The sequence below is a fragment of the Phodopus roborovskii genome, unplaced genomic scaffold (assembly GCF_943737965.1).
Source record: "Phodopus roborovskii unplaced genomic scaffold, PHOROB, whole genome shotgun sequence".
NCBI lineage: Eukaryota > Metazoa > Chordata > Mammalia > Rodentia > Cricetidae > Phodopus > Phodopus roborovskii.
Genome location: NW_026126627.1, coordinates 1062429 through 1085013, shown reverse-complemented (window position 1 = coordinate 1085013; position 22585 = coordinate 1062429). Strand labels below are relative to the sequence as shown.

Below are 22585 nucleotides of genomic sequence, written 5' to 3'. Positions count from 1 at the left end.
GGTCTGATTTGGATTGCTGCCTTGGTGGAAAGGCTTATCGGAGTGCAGAAACTTTTCACTGTGGTCAACTGAAATGTCTCGGGGCTTTCTAAAAAACTATTAACAAAGGGGTCAGCAACAGTTAAGTAGCAGTGTGGGAGTCAAAGGCTAGTAGAACACACTCTCCTGACTATCTTGATGATTTTGTCCTGTATGTGGTGATCTGCAGGACCACACGCAGAAACGCCTAGGTTATGACAAGGGACTGCCCATTCTCTGTGCTCTGGTGGGTCAGTGAGCTGTTCTCTACTGGCCAGACACTTGAGTCTGGTGTATACATCTTATCTCCATCTTCATTTCCCTTTGCTTCAACAAAGAGGAGAGGGCTAAAGTGCACTGAGTCCCTGGGGAAAGGCAGGCCCAGCAGGGAGACGTCAATGAAAAAGGCTGCTTTCCCTTTTCACCTCTACAGCATTCCCCCACATCAATACTCCATGCATTTCCTCCCTCTTCATGGCAGGGGCTGTAGGGGCTGCTCAAAAAATTAGTGCTCTAAAGGTGCTGTGACTAGTAAGTGGAACCATGGCAAAGGTTCACACATACTGCTTTTGGTGCAGAACCCTTTGCCCTTCCCCTGGGACACTAATAAGTCATCTGTGTACACATACCTATGCAAGCTGCAGACTAAGGCAATTTGTTCTCTTTCTTGCAGTATATAATCTATCTAGTGTTTTAAGTACAGTTTTCATAAAATAACATGCCAATATAGTTCATTATTTTTAAATATATACATTTCACTGACTAAAATAGGTTAACTGTTCAAACTTACAGTGCTTTCATTTGAGTGTGTGTGTGTATGTGCGCGCGCGTGTGTGCATGCATGCAGCTTTGGGGTTACAAGTACACTTTGTTATCCCCAGGTTTTATGTGGATGTTGTCTTCAGACGCAGATTTCTCATGCTTGTTGTGCAAGCATTTTATTTACTGATGCACCTACTCACCAATTTTTAGTTTATTTTCTAACTGATTTTTATCCTACGATCCACAGCCTGAAAGGTTTACAAACAGGTAACTATAGGAAGCTGCTCTGCTGACAACACTCAAAAAGGAACAGGATCACAAGAGCAAAGAACTTGTGAGTGAGTGGGTGTGTATGTTCTGAGTTTAATATCCTGCAATGTTAGAAAACATTCCAGCATAATAAAGGGGTGGCTGGTTGCTTTGGAAGGTAATGAAACATTCTAAATTGTACTGATACAGTCACAGCTCTGTGATTATACTAAGAACTGCTGAACTGTCCACTTCCACTGAGTGAAATGTATGATTTGTGGATTATATAAAGCCATTGGCAAAAAAATAAGTGTAAAAAGAACTTTTTGGGCAGACTCCTGTCACAATGCAGTGGAATTCCCAAGCTGAAATATAATCACATTAATAAATTGTGTCACCAAGAAATGACTACTCTGAGTTCAAGGACAGTCTGGTCTACAGAGCTAGATCCAGGACAGGCTCCAAAGCAATACAGAGAAACCCTGTCTTGAAAAAAAAGAAAAGAAAAAGAAAAAAGAAATGACTACTCAATTATTCAAAAGCAATAGTAACAGCAAAGTTCCTTTTGGCTTTTAACTGTGCTCTTTTTAGGAAGAGGAAGTGCTGGCATCTTCCGAGTTTGGTCGCCAGCATCAATTGGAGACTAAGAGGTCAATTTGCAGAACCCTTCTCCAAAATCCAAGTGTTTACCCAAGATAAAGTCTTTGTGTCCTTAGTCAAAGTCTCACCCTAAAAACAAAGACAATGGCTTCTTTACAGCAGACTTTAATCTCCCCATTGTGTGCAGGGTATTCACCACTAGCCAAAATGACACCCAGTTCAGGGTAAACCCAAGGGAGGAGCTGACCACTCCTTTCCCAACCCTGAGCATATGGGGGAGCACAAGAGTTCCAAGGGGGAGCCAGTGTGATAGCTCACACTGGTAATTACACTTGGAAGGCAAAGGAGGAGGGATTCAAGTCAGAGGACAGCTTGGTATATACTGTAAATTCCTGACTAACCAGGCCTACAGAGCAAAACCCTGTTTAAAAAAGTGTGTGTGGTGAGGGGTTGGGGGTGGGATCTAGCATGGTGACTTTTGCCACAGTAGGTGTGGTGATATTTGTTTATGATCCAACAAATAAAGCTTGCCTGAAGATCAAAGTGCAAAGCTAGCCTCCATAGGCACCAGGCACATACAAGATATACATACACACAGTACAAAATTAATTAACTAAAAAATAATTAAAAGATGACTGAACCTAGCATGGTGGTGAACAATTCTAATCCAGCACCCAGTAGGCAGTCAGGTGGATCTCTGTGAGTTCTGGATCAGCCAGAGCTCAATAGTAAGACCTTGTTTCAAAACATAAGCACTTAAAACAAAAGATAAGCAGACACCCAACTTTATCATACACACATATATATCCAGGCGCGCGCGCACATACACACACACACACACACACACACAGAGAGAGAGACTCACAAAAACAAATACAGATACTACTGTACAATTACAGACATATACATACAAAGACATAGACATACAGATACAGACACACACACACATAGATACACAAAGACACAAGAATATACAGACACGGTCTCTCTCTCTCTCTCTCTCTCTCTCTCTCTCTCTCACACACACACACACACACACACACACACACACACACACACACACGGTTCCAGTTCAGGTCCAGTTTCCCTTTTCTCAGAATAACAAAAGCTGCAACACAAGGAGCTTCATTTCTTATGAAGCCCTCAAAAGCCTCTGGAAACTAGAAGGAAATGACACATGCCTTGCAGCGGAGAGGCAAGGGCTTGTCCCATGTGCTACAAATAACACATTTAAACTTTCCATTGACTATATGCATTTTGAACAATCTGAAGCTCACAATGGAAGAAATGGCTGTTTCTGCTATTCTAGGCAAGAACAAAACACTCTTACATAAAACAAATTCCTGCCCTGGAACCTCACACCCAACATTTCCTACTAGGAACATCACCACATTCTTACTCTTCCCCTGTTACAAGGCAGTTCCAATGGGGTAATGCTCAGAAGAGGTGACTGAGAAGCACTGAGTGTAAGGATTCAGGGATTACACTGGCCTGCCCCTGACCCCTGGCAGAATGCACTCAGGCAGTTCCAAGGGTACTAGTCTGCAGGCTGGTGTAAAGGACCCCTTTAAAAGACAGACCAGCCCACTTACATTCTCTTTTGCTTTTCAGCTCGGCTCCCTCTCCTCTCCTCCCCTCCCCTCCCCTCTCCTGTTCCAGGTGCCTCTATGTCTCTTCCCTTCTCCCTCACTCCCCTTTCTAAATAAACTCCTCACTCAAGCTCTATCTGCCAGGCGTGTTATTCCCTCTGCCTTGGTTACCCTCACCTGCTATGGAACCTGCTATGCTCTCCCACGCGGTCCCTTACCTTGACACCCCCACGCACTGCCCCTCCAACTTTATTCCTACAACTGTAACAAAAGAACAACACTGAGTATCACTGATCCCTAAACCAGGTATGAAAAGAATGTTCTTCAAGAAAAACGGATGACTTTGAATCTCTAAGGGAACTAAATTAGCAATCTCTAAACATTCCCAATGGAGGTTTTTTTTTTTTTTGACTGCATTTATCAAGTTCTGTAGGATAACTGAAGAAAATATGATGACTGAGGAGATTCTCGGAAAACCACTCAATACCTTATTGCAATGTGTTGAAGCACTGTCATTACCTTTACAGTCAGCATGTTTATGCAAATATTCTCATCAAAATTGATTTGCAAGTATTCATGTGAACTTCTGAAGAAACCTCCAAATAGCATCTGAAAAGGAAGTCAAGATAATTCTGACAGAATACTGGTTTACCTTAACATTCTAGGCTCTGAAGACAAGTGATGTCATTTTGTTGTTGTTGTTGTTGTTGGTTGGTTGGTTGGTTTCTTTTTCGAAATATGGTTTCTCTAACAGTCTTAACTGTCCTGGACTCAAATCACTCTGTAGACCAGGCTGGCCTTGAACTCACAGAGATCCACCTGCCTCTGCCTCCAGAGTGCTGGGATTAAAGATGTGCTCTACCACCACTACCCATCTTAAAATTATTTTTTAAAAAGATCACTAATTAAGAAACTAAATTAACCACCCCCAAAGAGGTGGGGTTGCAGTGGGGTGGGGTGGTAGGTGTAGTGGTGCAGGCCTTTCATCCCAGAACTCGGGAGGCAGAGGCAGGCAGATCTCTGTGAGTTTGAAAACAGCCTGTGTCTACAAGAGCTAGTTCGAGGACAGCAGGACAGCCTCCAAAGCCACAGAGAAACCCTGTCTCAAAAACCAAAATAATAATGTTTATGCTACAAATATACATGATAGTCTTTTTCTTCCAAAACAATATGCACCACCAGATGCAGAGTTAATGGGCCCTGAGCCAGAGGGAAACCTCCCATCCTGCAGAATATTCAACAGGAGAAAGCCAAAGTGAAAAGGCTAGTCACACTGCCACCCTACCAAGCAGCAAGGAACAGCCAGCCCCCTGGGTTCTAGTTCCATGAAACCTGCATTTTTTTTTTTTTTTTTTTTTTTTTTTTTTTGTCTATAGATCTTGTTTTCCCCTTCATACAGCAAAGAATTTACAATTCCCTTGTCTCATTTACAACTTACCTGTCGGTCATTTACCATAATCCCTTGTTTAGAAACCCTCCTTCTCAAAGCATCCTGTCCCTGAATACTAGCCCTTCTGATTTGGTGAAAACTCCATTTCCTTGCAGTCTGGTCCTGGTGGGTGGAGGGAGGGTGGTGTGTGTGTGTGTTTAGTTTATTTAATGTGCACTGGTGTTTCACCTGCATGTATTCATTCACTACTTGCCTGTCTGGTGCCTGTGGAGGCCAGAACAGAGCAATGGACTGGACTAGAACTGGAGTTACAAACAGCTGTGAGCCACCAAGTGGGTGCTAGGAACCCAACCTGGGTCCTCTGCAAGAACAAGTGCTCTTAATTGCTGACTATCTCTCCAGCACTTTCTGATCAATTTCTTGAAGCTAACGTCATTGTGCTCCATTTTAAAAAGAAAGAATGTACAAAAGAAAGCCATTCCAGACAGGCAATGAATCACCCACCAATACACATCCTGCCAGCTTGCTGCTCATCCAAGTGTCTTTTTGGGAAATGGCTTTGTGTCCATCCGTTCCTTCATCCTCCTGGTGCTTGTGTTTTCCCCACACATTTTTTTCCCTCCATAAATCCTAAATCAGATTTACCCTGTAATTTTGAGCTGTAAATTCTGTTTTCTTAAAACAATTTGACAAATTAAAATGACTATGGACAAAAACGAGCTTACTTGGAATAACATACTTAAATGTGATTAACCCTCTACACATAGGTTCCTAGGGAACAAAGAGATGGAAGATGGAACAATCTTACAAGTACTTGATATCATGGTTTTTCATCCTTGTAACAACAGCAGTTTAGAACAGGCACTGATTATTGCATTTACATATCACAAAACTAAAACAAAAAAGGGACCTAGTGATGTTAGGTTTCAAAACGGGGACAAAACGGGCACCTATGTAAAATATCAAGTCAGACCTGGTCACCAGGCTCTCTTCGAACCACTCTGCTACTACCTGTTAAGGGTCTTCCTGGTTGGCTACCCTACCCCTACCCTGATCTCTCCAACTCAGGGGGCTGGGGCTGCCCTTCCCTACATAGCCCAACCATTTGGTTGCCTGCTGTCTTTGTGCCTTTGGGCCTCATGCTGCTTGCTCTACCCGGTCCCTCTGCTCTCCTCTCTATCCCTACACACACCAGCCCAGTTCAGTCTGGTCTTGTCCATTCTGGACCCTCCCTGGTGTCCCTGCCTCTGGCTATGTTCTCCCACACATCCTACAATAAACTTTCTCTTCCACCATACCTAGGAGCAGTTGTGTCCTTTTTTTTCCCCTTCCCCATTTAGGGTTCATGCTGGTGCATGTCTGTAGTCCCAGCACTCAGAAGGTAGAACCTGGTACAAGGTTGGCCTCACCTTCATCAGAAATAAAAATATGACTGAGCTGGGAATACACCCTGGATGGGATCTCTATTAGTGCAAGGCCAATGTAGTCTACATACCCAGCTCCAGGCCAGTAAGATCCCATCTCAACAACAACAAAAACAAAAACAAAAACAAAGCAGGGTGGGGAGTTTCAGTGACTTGCCCAAACAGGTATGATTTCAGACCTATAGTCACCTTGACTCTTCAAAGGGCAGCTGCTACTATATACTCTCTCCATGTATTTCTGTCCATAGCCAAGGAGCAACTTCCTAGAAAGCAGTGTTTTGAAGGGTGCATCTTTGACTTTTGAGACATGATTTCCCTTTGTCGAACAAACTGTAAAGCTACCTTTAGACTGCCCAACAGAAAGCAATGCCTTTCTCTTCTCCCACACACCACTTTCAGTAACTACTTCCTTCCAACCATTCCTGTTTCCAAGGGACTTACTCATAGTTCATTAGTAGTCCAAGAAGTTTGCATCAGTATATGCTTTTTCCTCAATAAAGTTTAGGGCTGATGCAACTTTTTTCAATCTCCCACTTCACAGCTAAAATGACAAGAGCACAGAACAGTCAAAATTACGCAAGACAATGATATGGTTTTTATTCCACATCTGTCTCTCTCAGTCTCCTGTGAGTCACTGTCTTTCCTGTTCAGTCATCACTATAAAAACTGCTATTTTTTTTTTTTTTGCCCTAAAAGTATTGGTTTGTGTTTGTCTTAACAAAAAGCTCTGCATAACGATGGAATCTCATTACATCTCTCCACACCTCACTTTAGCCTTGTTCTGTTATTCACCATCTCGCTTTATACGAACAGGTAAAGGGGCACAATGTAGTTGCAATTAATTTACTTACCCATCTAACAGACACATATAAAATGCTATCAGACTGAGACCCAAAAATGAATGAGAATTGCTTCCCTCTCCCCCCCCCCCCCATAGAGAGGCAGAGAGGCAGAGAGGAAATTAAACGTACATGACTATAGTGTTGTCCATGTGGCCTGGGGTAATAGCTATGAAGGAAGGAAGGCTTTCTAGAGGAAGTGGTTTTTGAGTATGGATAAGCATACATCTCTTTAGTAATAAATAGACCTAAAAGACTCAACACATTCTCTAGCAAGCTATAAGAATTACCTGCCAGCAATCCAGTCAAAAATATAATTTGATAGAATGATTACTTCCTGCCCTAAACTTGGGCCCTTTAAATACTCACTTTGCAACAAATTACAAGTTTAACAAACCCAAGGGTATTTTGGTGCTTTTTCACAAGTTTCTAGAATAGGATTTAAGATGTTAGCATAGGGAGACAAAGTGCACTTTTTAAAAGGACAGTCATTTCTCTGAGGATGAATGTTTAAACAATTCAGGAACTACAAAAGAAGGCTGTTGTGAGAGGAAACTGGTTCAAAAAAGTCCCGCTTTAATACAACAGAATGAAAGATCTCTTTGAACAGCAGAAGAACTTACACACACACACACACACACACACACGTGTACACACACACACACACACACACACACACACACGGTGGGGGGAGCGGTATTGTGGGGCTTTAGCCTCCACATGATGAAGCCCCAAACATTGCTATGATAAACAAAAAGCTTCTGAGCTGAAATCTTATGTGGTGGCTTGACAAAACATTGCAATCTAAGGAATCCCACCCCCACCCCATTCATGATTTCCTCAATAAAGTCCCAGAGGCTAGTAGCTCTCCAGTTTTTACTGATTCCTGGATTTATCGCTTGTAAATTACAATGCATAGAGCGCCTTTCAAAAGAAAAATTGTATGGTCAAATGAGAGCAAGCATGGTTTTAAAGCCCCGTAAAAGACTATGTAGGCGAGATGAACTCGCCCGTGTTTACTACGAGTGCCCAGGGCTCCCTTAAGCCACTCGAGCGGGTCTCGGATGCACACGCACGCCGCCCCGGCCGCGACCGAGCAGGAGGTGGGTGGGCGGCAGGGTCACACACCTGCCCGGCTCCGGTGCCCGCGCCCGGCTGCGCCGTCCGGCCTGCGCCCGGCCCCCGCCCTCGGCCCCGGCCTCCCGCCCCGGCCGCGCACCGTGTGCGACTGCAGACTCTGGCTCGCCTCGACGGCCACTGTCAGCGGCACCGTGTCGTCCAGCAGCACCTTGCCGGCCGGGGGCTTCTCCATGAAAGCCATCCCGGGCCGCCGCCGCCGTCTCCCAACAGGGGCAGGAACCGGAGACGCCGAGCCCCGCCACCCGCCGCGTCCCGCCACCCGCCGCGTCCCGCCGCCGCTGCTGTCAACGCGCGCCGCCCCACGCGCCGCCGCCGCCCGCAGGGTCCTAACGCCGGTCGGCGCAGCTCGATGGCTGTCAACGCCCATTTGGCCGACCAGGCCGGGTCCTAGCGCCGTACCGGACCGAGGGCTCTTGAAAGTCTCAAGGCTGCTGTCAGAGGCATTGAGTCTTGGCACCTCCTCGATGCTGCGTCATACACCCAGTACTGCGAGCACCCGGCCTGAGACCCAGGAGCACAAAACTAAACCATTGCCACCAGGAATCCTCAGATCTAGACCCTGCATCTAGAGCTCTGGAAGCCAACAGAACAGAGCTTTCCAGATGAAACCTTCAAAAACTCAGATTGGCAGACTTGAGATCTTCCCTACCCATGGACCTTAAGGCTTAGGAAATAATAAAAACACCTTCAGAGAAGAACCTCTTCGCTATCTAGATAAGCTGTTCTCGAACTCACAGAGATCCACCTGCCTCTGCCTCCCGAGTGCTGGGATTAAAGGGGAGCGCCACCACTGCCCGGTTTAGACCAGACTTTCTAAACCAAATTCTGATTTAGGTTTTGAATCTGGATTCTCAGGAGAACCGAGGTGCTTCGGGTACCCTCACTCATAACTGCATCACAGTGTTTGACTCCAGAACCTTCAAGCAACGAGCTCGATGAACTGGGATGGAAAAAAAATAGCAGATACAAAAATTCCCCTGCTTCTGTGCTTGGCTCCTAGCTCTCAGTTGAGCCAAGGGTCTTCAAACCCCAAGAGCATTCACATCTCTCAGACTCTGAGGGTCTTTGGTTTTCTGGCTCCAAGAACCTCAAACACAGAGCCATCAAACTTGACCAACTTCTTAGCACCGAATCTACCCTGCCTCCCTTAACCCAAGATCACAATTTTCCAGGATAAACATGCTATCAAACCTAGATGAGATGATTAGGACCTTCAGGTTCTGGCACTTACTTAAGCTATGTGACCTTGAATAGACCCCACCTTTCCATCTATAAAACTGAATCTATGTAGAAAGTGTATAGGATGGAAAAGTACTTATTATATTTGCACATGTCAAAACTCTCAGACCAGGCTGGGCATTGGTGGCACACTCCTGTAATCCCAGCACTCGGGAGGCAGAGGCAGGCAGATCTCTGTGAGTTCGAGGCCAGCCTGGTCTACAGAGCGAGTTCCAGGACAGGTTCCAAAGCTACACAGAGAAACCCTGTCTTGGAAAAAAAAAATCTCAGACATACATTATAATCTGACAATTCTCAGAAAAGAGATTTCTAACCCTCATTTTCACTAAATTTCTATTATTTCATTCATAGAAACAAGGCTCCTTTGTGAATTCACTACCATTGCAATCTGACATCATAGCAAAGATCAAATTGCTCTTAGTGTTTAAGCTCAAAAAGATTGCTGGCCAACTCTAAATAGTCCAGTGATAATGACAGAGTGCCTTTAGGGCCAATGCTCAGTAGAGGGAAATATGGGGAATGTAACTTAATATGGGGAATGTAACTTTTAAATAAATGAGATTTCTTCCTACATCTCATTTTTATCTCAATGTGCTTTCAAGCAGCAATCTATAAGGCTGAACCATGTGTCACTTAAGGAGGGTCCAACTGTTTCCTTCCAGTTCTTTGTTTAAAGGCAATGGAGTATTTCATTGTCAAAGAAACAGAAACACAAATCCTACATTATTACTCCTGTCATGATGAGGATTGACTAAAGAAAAGACCATACATACTCATACCCTGCTGGTATAGGGAAGGCATCAATTCACTCAGCAATTATTTACTGAGTACCTACCACATAATAAGCTGAGTAGTGTTGCTAGGATTTAAAAATAATACATATGAAGGGCTTGAAAATATCTCACCCTAAGACTGTAATTCTGCCTCTAACAGGGTTACACTAAGAAAGTAATGAGGGGTTTTCCAAAAGGTATACCTTGTAAAGATAAGCATCTAATCCCCAATATAAGATTATACAAACTAGCCTGGCAGTGGTGGCACACACCTTTAATCCCAGCATTTGGAAAACAGAGGCAGGTGGGATCTCTGTGAGTTTGAGGTTAGCCTGTTCTATAAATTGAGTTCCCAGACAGGCTCCAAAGCTACACAGAGAAATCCTGTCTCAAAAAAAAAAAAAAAAAAAAAAAAAAAGAAACCCAAAAACAAACAAAAAACTAAAACCTGCCTTCACAAATCTGAGGGAGAAGCTAGAGTGCTGGTTATGGTGACAGGTCCACATCCTGCTTTAGATTTACACCAGCTCAAGAGGCACCCAGCGGCCTGATTTCACTTTAAGCTTCCCCAGCTATGGAATGGAGATTGGTATAGCCTCAGCATGCAGGATTACTGAATGCACAGAACAGTGCTAATGTTGGTAGTACCTGAACAACAAACTAAGAACCAACTGCAGGCTATTAGTTACAATGATGTGAGCGCAGGCTTTCGTGAGAACAAGGATTTGAATGCTGTTCTCTCTGGAAGGCTGTTGCACATGTCATGAAATGTGACTTGCCTGTCTTCTTTACCAAGAAAGGGAAACTGAAAGTGAGAAATGTTTGATGGAAGCCAGGGGCAAGCTCATTGTTTCCTTATCCTTCCTCTGTGATTCTTTCTGGAAGCCCCACAGTACACACACTTCTGCTAAGCTTATTTTTTCCTTGTCAGCAACCATCTAAGTATCCTGGGACACACGGACCAGACTCCAAAACCCACAATAACCTCAGTATTCATCTGGCTTTTGCTGTTTTTTAAATTACAATCTTGAACTTGAACTTCTGGGGATCTAGTGGCTCTCTTTCCTGCCTGAACCCCGAGTGACTACAGATGCAAGATTCTGTGCCTGGCTCTGTATGGCATTTAAAATGGCACAGACTAAATATGGGGAAGCTCTTCCCAGGCCAGAGCTGATTTAAATAAAATCAGACTTGCTTTTCTAGTTTTGGGCTAAATAAACTAATAAGGAATGAGAAAATGTCATGGTTTTGCTTTTTGCATACATACAACTGCTTGCAGGCTAACAGAAGGAAGGAGGATTTTTATATTCTGCTGTGTTGTCAAATGTTTAGACAGCTCATGGACTGTTTATCTAACAACCTGAGGTTCGGCCAGACTGATTGAACATAATGGATTTTAGTGAGGAAATTTCTAGGTCTGACAACAGCTATACAAATCAGTACACAGAAGCAGAGTGGTCTTACAAGTCCAAATTATTTCATTTCTTTAAATATTCATGGTCTGGATATTAAACAAAATATAATTCATCGACATCCATATGTTGACATTTTTCTATGATAACACTGGGAAAATATGTCCAGGGCATAATATCAAAACAATTTACAGTTATGAGCCACTTGAGGAATAAAGCTTATGGAATCTCTAATCTTGTTTGACTGGTGGACACATTATTTGGGTTTTCTTTTAGCGGTTCATTCTGCTCCAATTCTAAATGTCTCTGAAGATGCTGAGATTTCTGGTCTTTGCAATCCAAATGAAAGTAGAGACTATGGAACAAAGCACCTGGACCCCTGAGATGGCACCACATGCATCCCAATTCTGCTGACCTGGAGCTAGTCGAACAACTATGCCAGCACACGAGGCAGCACCGAACCCAGCTGCTCAGAGTGGCAGACAGCCGACCCCTGGTAGACTGTTTTAATATAAACCCTTAATAGATGTGATTTAACAGCAATTTTTCAGGGTCTGTGAATTACATTCTAGGAACATAAAAGAAAAATGACTAATAGTTTGGACCAAAATGAAAACTAATGGTTATCTCAGAGGTACTGGTATGCACTTAGACATTTCTTTTTCTAGAACAACACACAAATCAAGTCTACAAGATAAATGGTGGCCATGGTGAGGTTCTACCCATTAATCTAAGATTTACTGCTGCGGGGCAGGGGGAAGAGTGGTATTTCAGCAATATGGAAATGTGTCCAACAGACTATAACTGTCTGTTAAGCAATTTTCCAGTACATTAGGATAAAATTGCTTAAGATGGGTATTCTTTTTGTGCCAATCAAATATCACATAAATTGCAGTCTTATAATGAATGCCACTGATATGGAAAGTGCTAAACAAATTGGTCTATTTTAGTCATTACTTTTGCACTCACTTCCATATAGGATCTAGCATAATCAAGGCTCCCTCTCAATTATCAGTCTCTTTCATTGTAAGATGGTCATTCTTTCTGGCATCTCATGTGGGCTTGAAAAAGTGAATGATCATTTCTCTTCATGGCTACTTTAATAGAGTATGAGCTGACAGCCTTGGCTGAGTCATCTCTTACAGACTACAGACTCTACTGTTTAACAGAGACCAAAGTTCATGGACACCCCAAACTATTAATGTGAAAATACTCTAAATAAGAATCATCTATGAGCCAAAGTAGCATCTCTCTCCATTTCCCACATGGCTTATATAACATTTTCTCTTGGCTGGTTGGGACAGATATCCTGCCTCGGTCTCTGAATTGCTAGAATTAGGAATCAACCACTGTGCCTGTCTCTAACTTATCTTTTCATCTACTTGATCTTTAGAGCTTTCATCCTCTGAACATAATCTCTGAATGTCATGTAGGAAAAGGGTAGGTGGCCAAGTACAGTGCTACACACGTGTTTTCCCAGGACTTGGGAAGCTGAAACAGGAAGATGTTGAGCTCAAAGCCAGACTAGACCACTATGTGGCATGACTATTATTGGGGGTGAGGGTGAGGAGCAGGTATTAGGTAGAAACCATAGCTACAGAATAGGGATTTGCTACAACATATCAATCTGAATGGCTGTAATTCTCATTTAACAAAATGCTATTGAAATTGACAGTGCTCCAGGAATGAAAAGCCTGTAGATCCACAGTGATAGGAAAGATTCTAGCTTGAATCATAGCTCTATTGCATAGTAGCTGTATGACCCTGGACAAGCTATATAGCATCCGTCTGCTTCTGTGTCAATACAATGGACCATTAACTTTATTAAACTGTTTCAAGAATTATAGTAAATGCAGAATATTAACTTATTAGAAATGTAGAAAAATCATATCATGCTCCATTTATGGATCCACACTTAGGATCCACACTGCTGATGAATCCCGAGTGATAACTTCTACAGGAGTGTGCACTGACCGAGTTCTCTATTTTCTTCTGGTATTTGACACATTTCATCAAGTCTGGGGACTTGCTGAGAACTAAGTCATTCTTAGGTGAACTCAGTCTGCAATGCTGCCCATTCTGAGACTTACAATAGTACCTTTGCTCCTGACACTGCTTTGGTGTTTTCTTCTCACCTTCACACACTGGAAGAGGAATAGGCTTAGAACTCACTTAAGACACATGACTGCCCTCTAGCGACTATAATAATTCTTTGCATCAATTTCTTCTGTTCTGGTCTGGTTATTGGAATAGAGATAGTTCTGCTGACAAAGTGCCAGGCCGAGTAACTGTGAGGACCTGAGTTCAACCCCAGAATCCACCTCTAAGCAAACAAAGCAGGCACAAAACAAAGCTTGTGCTTATATATAACCCCAGGGCTTGAGGAAGTGGAGACTTATGGATACCTTGAGCTCACTGGTCAGCCAGTTTCATCTAATTATTGAGTCCCAGGTCAACAAGGATAAAAAAAGGTAAAGTGAATCTTATCTGAGTGATGGCACCTAGCTGACCTTTGGCCTCCACATGCACAAACACACACACACACACACACACACACCTGGTTACTTAAGACAGCACCATAGCCTGCTATTGTGGTGCACACCTTTAATCACAGCACTGGGGAGGCAGGGCAGGTGGATCTCTGTGAGTTCGAGACCAGCCTGGTCTACAAGAGCTAGTCCAAGACAGGCTCCAAGAAGCTACCTAACCTCACTCATGAAAGGCCAGAGTGGGAGGATAATATTGGTTATTGGCCCTCTTCTTATTCCTATGTTTCTATTATTTCAACAATGCTGAATCATATTAGTTTACATAACTGAGTCAAAGCTGCATGTAAATCCCTCACCCATAACAGCAAAAACCTCAAGTCACAGAGAAGGTTGAAGTTGACAACATTTTTTGTGTTTTTGAGACAGGCTGTCCTGGAACTTGCTATACATACCAGACTGGCCTTGAACTCCATCTCCCTCTACCTCCCAAGTAAGAAGCAAAGGCATGTGCCACCACATCCAGCACAAGATTACCTTGGGGTAAATAGTAAGGAATTATAACTCTAATGCAGAAATTACTAGGAAAGGGGTTAAGAATATTTAATCCTAAAGTGTAGGCGTTCAAAGATGACCCTACTGCAATCATTACAGTTAGTAACTAAGTTTATGGTGGTATAAACTCAGTAAGAAACTTCCTCAGCACAGGTATGGGTAGGTGTTATCAAATTCAAATATAACTATGTTTGAAATTCTGAAAGTAAAACATGCAGATAGCTTTCTCATTTTTTAAAAAAGATTTTAAAATCTTATTGTTGTATTTGTGTGGCTGTTTTGCCTGCATGTATGTCTGTGCACTATGTACATGCAGTTTCTGCAGAGGCTAGAAGACAGTGTCGGATCCTCTGACTGTGGAGTTACAGTTATGAGTGCTAGGAATTAAACCCAGATCCTCTGGAAGAGCAGCCAGTGAGCCTAACTGATAAACCATCCCTCCAGTAGCTTTCAATTGTTTATAATTGGAAAAACAACAACAACAACAACAAAAAACAAACAAAAGAAAAACCCAAACCGCCAAAGAAGATGAAACCTTGTACATACTTAAGTCTGGGTAAAGCATAAAGCTAGTTGGGAAAGTAGACGTTGGAACAAATTGTCTGCTTGCTCTCTTGCCCACATGGCTTCCAGGTATACCAGACATTTCTTCATGAAGAACAAAAGCCCACTTCCCCAGATGTCATGATAACAAGAACACAGGAGTCTGAACTACAACTTTACATCTGTATTTCAGCATCAGGAGCTTCTGGAACCATAACTTTAACCCAACCTTCCATAACAGTCTTCTTACTGTCTATTACACAGCAAGACACTGCAACCACAGCAACAAACTGCTTCAACCTTTTCACTTCTGCAGATGCTAAAACCACTTCCCCAACATATAAAGGGGCTGGAAACTTAATTTCCTGGGAAAGAAACACACAGCCTGGCCCTGGCATTTTTGTTCCCAGGAGAGCAGAAATAAGTCCAGTTATCAAAACGCCATGCACAATTGTCTTTCCAAACTTGGTGTGTTTTGCATAATCCTCACTTATATGCAAAGGATTGATATCTCCTGTTAGCTCTGAGAAAGTAGCTACATCCTGCTGTGTGAAAGCTCTGCTGAGCTCAGCACGGTCTCCAACCCGTGTGTGCACATGCTGAAAGCACTTCCCTGTTGGTACCAGGCAATTTAGCCACAGTCTCCTCTGAAGCCCACTCCCCCAGAGATGATGGACAGAGAACATCTTCGATATCTTCAAATGTCATCAATAGGGGCTTTAGCCTGCTTCTTTTTTCAATCTATGAAGTCATCACAAGATACTGTTCAGAGTGGAAAGTTTCTGGAACTGTAAGAGTATTCAATCCAACACTTGTTCCCTGCTATTTCCAGATAATGCCAGGAGAAAGGGAGACACCTATAAAAAAAAGAAAAGGTTAGCTCAAACTGCATGGAAACAACAGGCAACACAAGAAACATGCAAGCTTTACAGGACATACAATGCAGCAGTCACATCTTAAGGCTCATCCTGGAGGAAGCACTGGCTACACAAGTAATCATAAGCCTGGAAACAGCCTGCCAAGGCAACACTGCATGTAGCATTCAATGAGAAGCCTTTACCACAAATTTGACTTTCAAACATCTCCTTTGTGACCTAAAATCTGACTACTTTGCCTCAGTTTCAGAGGCAGTGGGATTCGGGGTTTGCCCTTGCTAGATGTTAACTCTGTTTGCTTTACTCAGGGCTAAACTGAGACACACAGATCACATAATCATGGTGCTCAGTCCTCCTCAAAATTATGAAGGAAAAGCCTTTACCTGAATCACTCTGAAGGCACATTTCTTGTTTTTATAGGCTCCAAACAAGGTCAAAGAGCTCCACAATTTAGCCAGACCACTGCATAAAGATCAAGAAAGCATACATAAAGATTTCTGCTGCCAACAGCTCCCTAGTACTTTCGCTTGTTGCTGTCTAGAAAGTTAAAAACAAATAGCCACAGAAGCCTCATTTAAATAAAACAGAATCTTAGAAGAACATACCACAGAAAGAACAAATTGAGCCCAAGAATCTAAAATGCACACATTTCTGACTTTAAAACAACAATCATCAACTGGGAAATTGGCTGTGATCAAACAAACCACAAGGTTTTCTCTTATCTCAAGTATAATCCCAGGTAGAGGAATGTTCATATTAACTCCAGTATGACTTCCTCAAAGGTGCCCAGAGTTCCCAGCGATGCACTGTCACCCTGGAAACATCTTCACTGTGCTACTCCACCACTCTCTGCCCTGTAATTCTAGAACTATTTCACTGTCATACCTGCTGCATACTCTCAAGATGGCTGACAAAGTCTTCTCTTCATAGGTTAGGATGTCCACAGGTAAAGCAGCACCGACCTATGTATGGAACAATACCGTTGGTAGACTCCTGTTATCATGAACTCTGATAAAAACCAGGACTTCAATTTATGGTACTGTACTCTCATGCCTGCTAAGAGCTCTTGCAGCTTGGAATATTCCTATTCTTCTTCATGATACCTCCTTACCTTTGAACCTGTGTTTAAAAGTGTTCCTTCTCCAGCTGGTGAGATGGGTCAGTGGATAATGTAGTCTGGCACAAACCCTGATGACCTGAGCTTGATCCCCATAGTTCAATCGCCAGAATCCACATGGTAAAAGGAGAGAGCTAACTCCCACACATGCATATGGGCATATACATACCTCTGTACACCCCTCAACACCCCCCCCCCAGTTTAAAAAAAAGCTCCTTCACACTGGGTAGTGTTGGCACATGCCTTTAATCCCAGAACTTAGAGGAGGCAGAAGCATAAAGATCTCTGTGAGTTCAAGGCCAGCCTGGTCTACAGTGAGTTCCAGGACAGCCAGAGCTACACACAGAGAAACCCTGTCTTAGAAAAACAAAAACAAAACAACAACAAGAAAAGCAGCTCCTTCCCATATTCACAAGATTAGGCTCAATCTAACTGGGCTCTTGGACTCTTTCTTATACAAGACCTCACACTTTGCTCTTCCATAATTTTCTCCTTCTAGTCACTATTTAACAAGACTGATAACCCAAGAAATAGAAAGCATGTCTTACAGCTCTATCTCCTGAAACTTTTTTTTTTAATGGCATATAGAAATTGCAAGTTTTGCTTTTTAATTTGTTGCAATCTACATCATGTACTCTTCCCTCAGGCTCCCCCAAAACAGCATCTTATATACGTATGGTAAGGATCAAAGCCAGGCAACTGGTATTAATACAATTCAGAATTTACTTAGATTTGACCAGGCTGGAAGGGGGTGGGCGGGGGATGGGGGGTTAGGGGTTGGATTCTTTGTAATATTCTAGATAATACTTCTTTGTCAGACATATGGTTTTTAAATATTTTTTTTTTCCCAATCTATAATTTATCTTTCCTCCTCCTTCTTCTTTTGGTTTCTCAAGACAGGGTTTCTCTGTGTATCCCTGGCTATCCTAGAACTCACTATGTAGACCAGGTTGGCCTTTGCCTCCTGGGTTCTGGGATTAAAGGCATGCTCCACTATTGCCTGGCTCTCTCCATCTTCTTTATAGTTTTTACAGAGTACATTTGATAAGATACATGGCAGACTTGAACAGAATGAATGTATGACGGAATTTACTGAGAGTCAATCCTATCTTTGCCCTTCCTGTCCACTTTAACTTGTGTTAAATGAATGCTAAGACATAACTGCTCAAAGTGCTGGCCTGCGACAGGCTAAGAAGCTGCACTAGAATGTCAACCAATGTTTTACTTCTGCTTATTTTTTTTATTACTTTAAGATTTATTTATTATACAATCAAAGTGAGGGAGGAGTAACAATATGAACAAAGGAGTCAAGACCATGATGGGGAAATCCAGAATGAGCTGACCTGAGCTAGTAAGGGATCACTGACTCAGACCTGACAAATGGGGAACCTGCATAAGACCAAACTAAACTCCCTTAATACAGGTGACAATGGTGCGACTGGGACAATACATGAGGCCACTGTCAGTGGGTCCAAAATCTAACTCTAATGCACAAACTGACTGAGTGGAGCCCATTCTATATGGAGAGACACTTTGTTCAGCGTAGGCACAGGAGCGTGGGGGTAGAGAGGTGTCTTGATCCTGCCTCAACGAGATGATGGGACAGATTTAGTTGACTTCCTAAGGGAGGCCTTACCTTCTCCAAGGAGCAAATGGGAGGTGGGGTGGGTGGAAGTCAGGGAAAGTGGGGAGAGTTAGAGGGAAGGGAGGAGAGGAGGGAGGGGTAACTGGGATTGGAATGTAATAAACAAATAAATAAAGTTAAAAGATTTATTTATCTCTATGCGTTTTCCCCACATGTATATGTATGTGTCACTGCACATGCACCAAGGTCTGTTTGCTCACACATATATGCACATGTGTGGAGGTGAAAGGACACTCTCAAGAGTTTGTTCTTTCCTTTCACCATGTGGGTTCCAGGAACTAAACTCAGAGCATCTTGACACCCTCACACTGTTTTAAAGGAGACATTCTCACTGAAGTGTGCTAGCTCCCATTATAAAGACGGGCAATGATGTTACCAATCTAGACTATAATTTGATAGCATTGTGTAAGAATAGTCTAACAGGTCCCTTGTCAATACAGGGCACACTGGAATAACCTATCAGAACTGATTATTTCTGAAAGTTGGCTTTTGCAAATTCCAGTACATCTTCAAAAAATGGCATTTTTGTGTTTCTTACAAAGTGTTCTTCTAGGCCAGGAGTGGTGTTGCTCCCTTTTAATCCCAGTGCTTGGGAGGCAGAAGTAGGTGGCTCTGTGAATTTAAGGCTAGCCTGTTCTATGGAGCAAACTTCAGGACAACCAAGGATATACACAAAACTTGTCTCAAACAAACAAAAAAGTTTTCTCCATTTTAAAAAAGTCTCATGTAGACAGGCTGACTTCCAACAGCTATGTAGAGGAGGTTTACCTTGAATTCTTATTCTACATTCACTTGTCAGTGAGAGAATCACAGATACTAGAATTATGATAGGTGTATGCACAAGTGATGGGTATGACCAGGTCAAGGTAAGCCACCAGGTAGCTACCATTTCACCACTAAGCTATACCCTTGCTTCCTTTTCTAGACTTGATGGGAGATACCATTATGTATATATGTTTCTCATACTGGTTAATGAAAAAGCACTGTTGGCCAATAGGAAAGTAAGATAGGAGGGACTAGGAGACAAGGAGGAAATAGGAAGTAGTGAGGAGGAGTCAGCATGGAGAGACCGGGGAGACCAGACGCTTGCCTCACTCCCGGGTAAGGAGACCACGTGGAAACACGCAGAAATGGGTTAATACTTAAGACAGAGCTAGCCGATAAGAAAGTGGTAACTGGCCAACAGTATAATAACAAATACAGAGTCTCTGTGTTATTTGGGGCTGGCGCGGCGGCGGGACAAGACCAGTGGCGGGAGGAAAAACCGTACACCTTACATAGACTTTCTTATGAAAACCTAAAGAATGTTAACCTGCCAAGTGACTCATACCTCCCCAAACAGGTCCTTCAGGGCTGAAACAAGCAGTTGTTTGAATTGGGCTATATTCAGTCCAACTCCGTGTTCTTGAAACTCTCTGAAAAACAATAAATAAAAAGAGAAAATATATTAAACTCCATGCTTTTCAGATTCACTAAAAACAAAACAAAACAGAAAGGTATAAGTACTGTGAAACAGAACTTGTAAGACTGAACTCACAAGCAGACTTTCATGTAGTGATACTCCGAGGGGTTCTTGTAAACTATTCTTTCATACGCAGTACCTGGCATCTTCAAACATGGGGTACCTGTAAGGAGTCAAGACATAATTACCACATACATCTTGTTATTAATAGTAATATTGTATTTTTAATGGGAACATGGGCAATTCAATTATTTTATTTATCTATTTATTTATTTATTTACTGAGGAAGACTTGTTATATTGCCAAGGCTAGCCTTGAACTGATCTTCCTGCTCTCTCTAGTAAGGACAGAGATTACCAGCTAGAATGTCACCATATCAGCCTATTTGACTTTTAAAGACTTATAGTATTTTACGTAACCCTAGTTAGACAATACTGGTGTTAATGGTCACATGACAATGTATATTTCCTTAATGACAAAAAAAAAAAAAAAAAAAGTTAAAATGACACACTATATTTTACTTTTTTAAAGGGCACTTGCTGCTCTTGTAGAGAAGCCAGACTGGATTTCCATTACCCACAGGGTTTGTACTCCAGTTCCAGAGGATCCAACACCCTCCTCTGGTCTTCCTAGGCATTGCAACTACATGGTGCATAAAAACAAATGCAGGCAAAACACCCATATGCATTAAATAAAAACAAATTAATTTTTAAAAATGACTTAAACAATCACTCTGCACAGTCTTGAGCTCTCAAAGTAAAATCTAGTCTTGCCCTCTGCAGGCTGCACTGAGACGGAGTTGCCCTCAGTAACTTGGCATAAAACTCAACAGGTTCAGGATATAGCTCTTGCAGTCACTGCTGATGTCTTTTTTTGATTGCAGGGATGCTCACAAGCATGTTGTTAGCAAGTAACCTGGTTTTGACTCTTCTGCTCCCTCTCTAATCTATATGGCTGCTGTGAATGTGTTAAATCACATCACAGCCAGGTAGTGATACCAAATGCCCTTGATCCCAACACTCAGGAGGCAGAGGCAGGCGGATCTCTGTGAGTTTCAGCCAGCCTGCTACAGATCAAGTTCCATGACAGCATGACAGCCAGGGCTACCCATAGAAACCTGTCCTGAACACCCCCCCCCCAACACACACACACACACACACACACACACACACACACACACACACCACACTAACAAAACTCAAAAAGTCTCATATCACAATCCTGCTCAGACATTGTGATGCTTCTCATTTTATGCAGAGTAGGGTGGAATATCGAGCCAGGAAGAGCAAGAGAGGAGCCAAGAGGACAAAAGAGAACTAAGAGAGTTGGGTTAATAATAAAAAAGCTGAGTTACACAGGGAAGAGAAGCCAGGAATGAGGAGGTTAGGGGAGGGGGCAGGGCTTGTCAGCCAGAATGACTGTGGTTGGTACCACTGAGCAGGGACTGAGGGGGCCTAGCACAGCCAGTGATATGCTAATAAGCACCACAGTCATAGGTTAAAGGAGAAGCCAGTGAAACTTTTGCCCAGATATAAGAAGAATGACTCAACTGTCTTAAACTCCAGAGGAAACAGTAGGTAGCTTTTGTCTAAGTGCCAGCCACTGGGAAAAGGAATTCTTCTGGGGATGGAGATATTCAAGATAGGGTTTGTCTGTAACAGAGCTCTGGCTGTCCTGGAACTCGCTCTGTAGACCAAGCTGGCCTCGAACTCAGAGATTTGCCTGCCTCTGCCTCCCGAGTGCTGGGGTTAAAGACGGGGGACACCATACCCAGAGAACAGGAATTTGAGACCTAAATAACACTCTGGGTTTTCTCCTCCTCTTGGCCTCACTTAAGACTAGTTTCCCTGTAACCCAGAAGCGGGTAGCCACGTGTCTCACCCTTCTTGCCTCCTTCATCTTACTCATCCGATCTCTTACAGCACCAACCCCTCCTTGCCCAGTCCTTGCAACTCTTAATTTCTAACACAATCACAGAATATTTAATCTCCACCTTTCTCCTGCCTCTCACAATGCCTGTATTCCGAAGAAGAATGTTTTAGTCCGTATTGCTTCTCCCGGACTCAAACGAGTGGCTTGCACACTGAGGCACACAAAACACAACTCGGGGACTAACGGGAGCAAAGCAGTTATTGAAGAAGCCCGGTCCGTACTGCACGCTGTTTCCAACCTTGCTCGATAACAACCGCCATCTGCCGAGCGCCCACCTCGAGGATAGTGCGCCTAGCACACTGCCAGATGAGCCTTCCCGGCTGTCTGGAACCCCGCCCCAGCCGAGGTGAGCTTCCCGACCGACCTGACAAATGCATGGCACCTCCCGCCAGCGGCACTCACTCTTGGCCCTGGCGCCCGCCTCGCGCATGCGCACCCGCCCCACCCCTCCCAGCGAGTTAAGCGGCCCGGCGCAGAGTGAAGCCCTCACTGGACCAGCCGTTCCTGTCTCCTGCGCGCTGCCTGAACACCTCAC

The 22585-nt window shown here is 43.2% G+C and overlaps 3 protein-coding genes across 23 annotated transcripts in view; all 3 read right to left on the bottom strand.

Annotated features, from left to right (window-relative positions):
• The window catches only part of Pxk (PX domain containing serine/threonine kinase like), a 65997-nt gene extending 57619 nt beyond the window's left edge, over positions 1-8378 (bottom strand). For all 20 annotated transcript variants that reach the window (XM_051206732.1, XM_051206733.1, XM_051206734.1 and 17 more), the window contains exon 1: positions 8091-8378. In XM_051206732.1, the coding sequence (XP_051062689.1) occupies positions 8091-8378 (288 nt within the window). The remainder of the gene's footprint in view (positions 1-8090) is intronic.
• A 6810-nt stretch (positions 8379-15188) lies between these two features.
• On the bottom strand, positions 15189-15748 carry Htd2 (hydroxyacyl-thioester dehydratase type 2). Its single transcript, XM_051206704.1, has one exon. It carries the CDS (start codon positions 15703-15705, stop codon positions 15196-15198), a length of 510 nt encoding a protein of 169 aa, XP_051062661.1. The 5' UTR covers positions 15706-15748; the 3' UTR covers positions 15189-15195.
• A 56-nt stretch (positions 15749-15804) lies between these two features.
• Rpp14 (ribonuclease P/MRP subunit p14) lies at positions 15805-22388 on the bottom strand. Of its 2 annotated transcripts, none has more exons than XM_051206706.1 (6): positions 22326-22388; positions 20194-20281; positions 19987-20071; positions 16780-16856; positions 16278-16356; positions 15805-15876 (listed from the first exon to the last, which is right to left on the bottom strand). In XM_051206706.1, exons 2-6 carry the CDS (start codon positions 20262-20264, stop codon positions 15820-15822), a joined length of 369 nt encoding a protein of 122 aa, XP_051062663.1. In that variant the 5' UTR covers positions 20265-20281; positions 22326-22388; the 3' UTR covers positions 15805-15819. The 2 variants fall into 2 exon arrangements, with proteins under 2 accessions (XP_051062663.1, XP_051062662.1); XM_051206705.1 differs by lacking the exon at positions 22326-22388 and adding an exon at positions 22289-22325.
• Between the last annotated feature and the right edge of the window lie 197 nt (positions 22389-22585).